General features: G+C 43.4%; 1 protein-coding gene across 1 annotated transcript in view; it reads right to left on the bottom strand.

The window, feature by feature from the left end:
* Nucleotides 1–274: 274 nt before the first annotated feature.
* pnp4b (purine nucleoside phosphorylase 4b) overlaps nucleotides 275–7,801 on the bottom strand; it is a 23,843-nt gene continuing 16,316 nt past the window's right edge. The window contains exons 5-7 of the mRNA XM_080540671.1: nucleotides 3,515–3,705; nucleotides 1,861–1,940; nucleotides 275–1,333 (exon numbers count right to left, since the gene is read on the bottom strand). Coding sequence (XP_080396797.1) covers nucleotides 1,187–1,333; nucleotides 1,861–1,940; nucleotides 3,515–3,705 — 418 coding nt within the window. The 3' untranslated portion in view covers nucleotides 275–1,186. The remainder of the gene's footprint in view (nucleotides 1,334–1,860; nucleotides 1,941–3,514; nucleotides 3,706–7,801) is intronic.

Raw genomic sequence — 7,801 nt, 5'->3', positions numbered from 1 at the left:
AGGCCGTCTAAGATCTATATCTAACTTTATTTATATATTTATGTATATATTTACAGTGGGAAAACCTCATTCCAAACACATCTGTGTTCTCTGAGCTTATCACTCCAATGCAGGAGGTACCACTGCACCACACTGAGGAGCTCTGTGAAGAATGGCAGTTTGCTTTTATTTCTTTTAAGATGAATGCACTTTCCATTTAAACGTACCAAAACGTAACCATTTTTAAGGTTGTGAATTATGTGACTGTGTTACAAAGGGTTAGGGTTAGTTACTGTTATTGTGTACTTAATACAATCATAATCATATACTTTCTACATGAACACACCCTTATTTTACTCATAACACTAATTCTTTTTGCATTCAAATAAATGGTAATTCAACAGCTCTCAGTTTCTTACTAAATGGGCGAAGTCAACGAAGCTAGGCAGAAAACATTTGATTCTCGTTATAAGCTCTATGAGAAAACAAACGTCATCAAAATGGTCCAAAAAAAGCAAGCACTACACAAAGACAGTAATTTATGAAGTTGTTTGCCTTCTGTGACCAGAGAGCTGAAAAGCAGGAAGACTTAGTAATATCATCTGTACATTAGTTTGGCTGTATATCTTTTCGCACACTATCTGTCATTAAATGCAATTTTCTGGTTGGAGGGTTCTCAAATATATTTTGTGGAAGAAACATTTAGGTTCTCTTCTTGCTCCTTTCCCTCTTTCTCTCAAATTCTGAATTTCTTCAGGTATGGCACTTCTCTGGCTGAACTTAATATAAGAGTATTACTACTTGCAATATTGTCATTCTCCTGCTCAAGGTCCTATCACCAATCTTTTACATTTTTTAACAGACTGGCACTTCAAGGAGGCTTAGAAAATTAAATTACACTAGCTAATTGGTTTTCTTGCAATTCCTTCATCATGGATAGATACTGTACAGACTCTTGGAGTAGTGTGTGTTTATTCTTTTGAAAGTGAGTGTGTGGAACTTTGGAGCTCTCCATGGTTCTGAAGCGAGCCTTGCTAGCCGTCTCCAACGTAACACTCACTGAAGCAGAGATCTCAGCTGTGTGTGTGTGTGTGTGTGTGTGGGTGTGCGTGTGCGTGCGTGACTGTGTCAGAGAGTGTGTGTGAATGCATGTCCCCAAATCCCTTTATTTGTCTCTCTCTACACCCTTTTATCCCTCTCCTCTCTATCAGTTGCCATTGATGCCCTGGTCCACCTGGTGAGAGCGAGCGATGAGTGTGTGGAGGACCCGCTGCAGCATCTCAGCTCTCATCTTACTGACTTCGAGGACCTCCTCGTGGTTGACATTCTCCTCACGGCTGTAGTCCAAAGATACCTTTATGATGATAATAACAAGACATCTCATCATACACACTTAGATCTAACAGTTACAGTGCTCACCATAAATATTGGAAAGAGGAAGGATTTTGTCTTCTTTTAGCTTAGCTTTCCATACTCGAACAGCTTGGGTTTCCTGGAACAAACTCCCTGAAAAAATCAAACACCCTAAAAATATTTAAATCTAAGCTAAAAACCTATATCTTTTGATTCAGTGATTCAGTTATGATTAAACACTTCCACCCATGTCTTTTTTATTCATTTCTATTACCTTATTCATTATCTTATTAAATGTTTATCTATCTATCTATCTATCTATCTATCTATCTATCTATCTATCTATCTATATATATATATATTCTTTTTTTTTTTTTTATCTGCTTTCTATTCTAAATCACTAAATCACTATCACTAAGTTACTAAATGTGCTATACAAATAAACTTGCCTTGCCTAAAGGAGATCCTAAAAAAACTAAACAAACAGGCAATGATATCTGGCAGAGGAGTGTGGAGAAGTAAACAAACCTTGTTGGTGATGAGGGACAGGCCGAAGACCCGCAGGCCACAGTGCTGAGCCACAGTCACCTCTGGAACTGTGCTCATACCTGGGGGCGAGGGAGGGTGAGGGGGTGAGAGAGTGTGGTGGATAGAAAGAGGGTTGGGGCCAAAGTGGGTAGGAGATGGATGGACAGGGCAGAGGACAAGGGTTGAGTGGAGTAGAGGATGGGGTGGGGGTAGGGATAAAGGAGAGGTAAGGGACAGGGGTGTTGAGAGAAAGGGACGTCAGGAGAGGAGAGGGGAGGGGGAGGGGGAGGGAAGTTGGAGGGATGATATGAGAGGTATCGGGGAGTGGGGTCATGGAGGGAGAGTGTTAAGAGGTGCGGAGATGGGGGTAGGAGAAAGCATTGGTGAACAGAACAGGACGTGAATGGGTCGGAAGGGTTAGTGTGGATGGAGGGACGGAGGGTGAGGGGGGTGGGAGGAGAAGAGAGAGGTAGATAGGGACTTAATTAAATGCCAATTGTCTTTGTGGTGAAAAACAACCAACACTGGGGTTGGTTATGGGTGGCACTGCGTTGTGTGTGTGTGTGTGTGTGTGTGTGTGTGTGTGTGTGTGTGTGTGTGTGTGTGTGTGTGTGTAGAAGGGTGGTCATGCTATGCTGCATCATTAACAACCCCCTCAGTGTTTTGTCCCTGAGCCCTGAGCCTTGGTCTCATTCTCACTGTAATTTAATATTTAATGAGAAGACTCCCGTAACCACACAGGATGGTTATCTCACAGATCATTTGAGACATGCTCAGAGTCATGTTGACATTTAAAGACTAAAGATACAGTCACATACAGATGCAATTTATAGAACAATGCAATACACATTGAAAGTGGTAGCCTATACTGATATAAAAACTATTGCATAAGGTCTCAATCTAACACACACACTGCCCCAACTAATTAATAAAATGTACACACACAAATACATTTGCTGACCAAAATCAGTGTAACAAACTATGTGTATGACTCAACAGGTCACCAAAACCAGAAATCTAAATGTCCACTCACCTTGCTATGTCGCTATAACCATTCAACGTACTCACCTTGCTATGTCGCTATAACCATTCAATATAATATGCCACTTAAGATGAAACATTTTTATTACTTGTTTTGTTCTTAGGGGAGTTGGCAATGAAAGAGGTAATGTGTATCTGACGCTGTACACACTAACGGGTATTTGCTTGTAGTGTAATTTGATCTTGGATCAGATCAACGGACCAATTAGCATCACAGCATGTAGCAGCCTTTTGGTCTATCAGCTGACCTAATCGTAACGGCAATTAGCATGCATCGCCTCTGTTAGCAGAGCTAAGGCATCATTTATTTACAAGCCCACCAGGATTTTTTACAAGGGAGGACCAATTTGAGAAACGCTAATGAATACAAAGGGGAATCGTGGGTAGAGTGTGCAAGACTTCTGTGTTTGTGTTATTTTAAAGCTGTGTTGTGGGCTGGTGATAAGTTGTATTTGTCACTCACTGACAAAACTTCACCTTACTTTGAATTGAAGCATCTTGTCTAATGTCAAATGTAAATATTCCTGATATCAAAGCAGGATAGCATCAAAAGACATCAAACAGACATCAAATAGACATAGCCTAGAAGTTGGGTCTGTATAGCATCACTTACCCACAGAGTCACTCCCTAGAATCTGAAGCATGCGGGCCTCGGCGATGGTCTCAAAGTTGGGCCCGCTCACCATGCAGTAGACACCCTCTCGCACAAAATTGGTATAACCCAGCTCAGCGCTGATTTCCAGGGCTAGCTTCCTCAGGTCCTTACTGTAGGCATCTGACATGCAGGGGAAACGAATCCCAAACCTGGTGGAGAGGCCACAGCTGGTTAATCCATGTCATACAATGTCTTCTTGTTCCTGTTGCATGGATATCCAGGTGAGTAGAATCCATTATGGTGAACTACGCTCATGTGATGAATAATCTTGCCTGAGAACTAAAGACTTGCATTAACTCTCCAGGCTTCAGCAGGCGAACATAGTCTGAACCCAATTTTTATAGTTCCACAGGGGCCTCCACTGCAACCAGTTAACTTCCTCCACTACAGCCAGTTAACTGTACCTCCACTACATTTACATTGTATGTGGGTTGGTCCGCTCCATCACTGTCAATATGTCTTCACCAATAAGAGTTGGATCAGTTTAGTTCAGGAAGTGAATTGAAATTGATGTTATTTACATCAATGTATGGATTCTTGATAATGGGAAAAAATGGTAACCATGTCCATTGACATTACAGATTTGTGTAACCATTGTTTCATTTCTACTTTCCCAACCATCTCACGCACTCTCTATCTACATTGGTTTCCCTCTCTCTGGGAGTATTTCAGTTCTCTCCCAGCCCTTTTCTCTATCCTTCACTGTGACGGCTATCAGTAGCCTGGTTGTCTGTCTATATGTTTGTGTCTGTTGTAGTGTCTGTTCTGGTTGTCTGTATCTCTTTAACAGCCATAAGCCCAGTCCAGGGGATCCACCCCCCCCCCCCCCCCGTGATAATTGCCAATCAAACTCCAGCAGTGACCAATCAACTCCAGCCAATCATCAACACCAACCAATCATCAGAGGCCACACCCTACAAAAGATCAGGAGAGAGAACCAGCAGCAGCTGTGTGATCCCATCACACAGTTCCCACCATTTTTGTTGTATACCATGCGGGTGGTTTACTTTGTTTAGAGAGCAATTTGTTATAGTTTGGTGGATACTTTGGTAGAGATCCTTTTGGTTTAGTTTGTTAGTTATGTTCTGTGTTAGTGATCTTGTTAAGTGATACCATGTTTGAAACCTTTTTATTGTTATTGTTTATTTTAACCATCCACGGGATGAGTTTATTGTTTATTTGAATAGGAGGCATTTGTTATAGTTTTAATTCTGTTTATCTGACCCATAATGACTTTAATTTACCCGTGTAGTAATAAATATCTTTACTTTACTCATAACACCTGTATTTTGTTACTTCTTATTCTCCCTAGCGAATGTAGAACGTAACATTCACTCCCACCCATTTCTTTCTTTCTCTCCATTAACTGACAAGACTACTTCATTTCAGGCTCTCCCCTGACCCTCTCTCTTTTTCTCTCCATTGGCATGTCTCACAACTCCACCCTCCTCCCTCTGGTCCCCACCTCTCTTTCCCTCCATCCTCTCCCACATGCCTCTCTTCTTTCCCACCTCTCCCTCCCTCTCTCTCCCTCCATCTCTCTGCAGTGGCATGTCTCATCAACTCTACCTTCCTCTCTCTTTTCCTCACACTCTCTCATATCCCTCTCCTGTCTCCCACTTCTCCCTCTCTCTCTCTCTCTCCCTCCACCTCTCTCTGCTGTCACTGTTCATCATTAAGGCCACCCAGGGAGTGCTGTCCTGCAAAGCCTCCGTTTCACTCATCCATCTCTCTCTTTCTCTTCCCTCCCCCTTTTGCTCTAACTCCCTCTCCCTTCATCTCTCTTTTCATAATGTATATCATTAAGACTTCCCTTTCACCCCTCCCAGACAGCAGGTTCTGTTCTCTACCCCCCATCTTTCTCCCACTTCCTCTCTCCCCTTCTCCTCCCCCTCGCTCCATCTCTTTCCCTCCCCCTGCTCTCCCCCATATCTCTCATCCCTCCTTTCCCCTCTCTCCATCGCCCCCTACCTTTCTCCATCTATCTCCTTTCCCTACCTCCCTCCAACCCTCCACCCCCCCCCCCCCCCATCCCAATCCATCTCTCTCTGTCTCATTTTCGCCCCATGCCACACCGTTCATCGTTGGGTCCGCACAGCGGGTGCTGCCCGGCGAAGCCCGGTAGGTTGATGTGGTCCTTGATGATCATGATATCGCCCACTTTGAAGTCCTCGCACAGGCCGCCCGAGGCGTTGGTCACCATGATAGTGTCCACGCCCATCAGCTTGAAGATACGCACTGGGAACGTGACCTGGGGAGGGGAAGGTGAAAGAGGTATGTGAAGGGGTTGGAGGAGATGAGAGAAATATGGGGAGGAGAGGGAGACATGAGAGGAGCAGCGAGTTGGGGGGGGGTGGAGAGAGAGAAATTGGTAGAGGGCTGCGATGGATGGTACAAGAGAGCAGCGGGGGAGAGGAGATGGATAGGTAGTGGGAGAGGGGGGGGAGAGAGAAACATAAAAAAAGAGTGGCGGAGAGATATGGGTAGTGAGGAGAACAGTAACATTTTTATTGTGCCATTATGAAAGTGTAGGCAAATGAGACATAATGGCAGTAGCTATATCTTTCCTGAATCACTCATGGGAGTCGCCAGAATCTACAGTATATCTCACATGTATAAATTGTACCTGTACTACACAAGAAGACAAACAAATCCAACTCAACAAAGTCTGAGCAGCTTAAATATCCAAGTTGGCTGGACTTGACAATTATGAGCTGACATGGAATATCATTAACTCAATGCTCTGCTTGCTGTAGGCAGAATTATGTTGGTTGCACTTGTATTGAATATTGAATATTGAATATTGCCATTGCAACTCATACAGTTGAGTTGCTTAAACTAATTGAGGCCCTCAATTTAAACGTTCTCAGTGTCCTTTGTGTGTACATTTTAACTGTACCATGTACAGTTAAAATATGTGACAGGGTCTGGTGAAAAAATCCCCAAGTAGGGCACGGTCATTTTAAAATAGTTGAAGAAATGCTTATTTGAATGTTGGTACACCTCAAACCAAATACCGGAGAAAATCATTCTGAATCAAAACAGACGTGTTTGCTACCGTAGCTAGCTAGCAGCTACTTTGATGGCAGGAAGAGACAGGAGATTCAGCATGGAGATTGGTACGTTTCTGTTTCACACACTCACAGTTAGTGTTACCACCACCTGCATCCACTGATCTGATAGTAGTAGTACGATGACAGCGGCCACCTGATATTATATATTATATGTGCACTACGTCCAAATACCAGAGGAGGAGCTCGCTTGGATGGCTGCCAACATGAAAGGTGATAGTTGTTTTATCTGTTAATTCACTGGAATTCAATCCACTCCCCCCTCCCTCTCCCCCTCTCCTCCATCCATGCAGTATCAAGATCACCACGTCCTGCTACCCAGTGCCCTCCATCTGTTGCCATGACCTGGTGTATGACTGGTTCGAGAGCCTGGCCCAGTGCCTGCACTGGAACGTACGCAAGAAGCAGGCAAGGCTGGCAGACGACTCAGACTCCTCAGACACTGAGAACTGACACTCACGCACGTACACGCACACGCACGTACACACACACACATGCTTACACATGCACGCACATGCACACGCACACACACAGGTGTATCGCCGAATCAGTATTAAGCTGTTGAATAGGTTATGGTTGAATAGGCTAATTTAATTTCTATGGTGCCCCTGTTGTTTAGTTTGCACATATTAGTATAGTTGTAATCATCACGCACACGCACACGCACACGCACGCACACACACACACACAGTTTCAATCATCCCTCTCTCTCTTCTTTCGTGTGCATATCAAACAGTTACATTCCAAGCATTTAAAAACACAATTGTCCCTTCAGTTGACCTGTACAGACCACAGCTGAAAGGATGGTGCATGCTTCTCACAACACTAATAGTAGTTTAACAGTTGTTGTTTTTATCAGTAGATTATGGGTAATAGCTACTATGGTAAAGCCCACTGTCCCTGCATTTTGGCAGGGAAATTACATATCTTGTCACTCAACATACTTTATGTTTTATCAATTATTATGATGGAAAATTGAAACAAACCACTTTGGCCTGAGCACCTAGGAAGGAGGATCTGAAATTATTTATTAAGTATGACTTTACCATCATACTTACAGACGTTTATTGTCTGTGTAATACATGATGGAAAACCTGTTCTTTTCTTACTCAGTAAGGTTAAGTTAGCTAGCATGAACTGCCTGGCGTTTGAGACGACAGCGTTTGTGAACTTG

Source organism: Nansenia antarctica (genome assembly GCF_963989245.1).
Source record: "Nansenia antarctica genome assembly, chromosome: 10".
Classification (NCBI taxonomy): Eukaryota; Metazoa; Chordata; class Actinopteri; order Argentiniformes; family Microstomatidae; genus Nansenia; species Nansenia antarctica.
The sequence above is the reverse complement of the archived record's forward strand: the minus strand, read 5'-3'. Positions and strand labels throughout refer to the sequence as shown.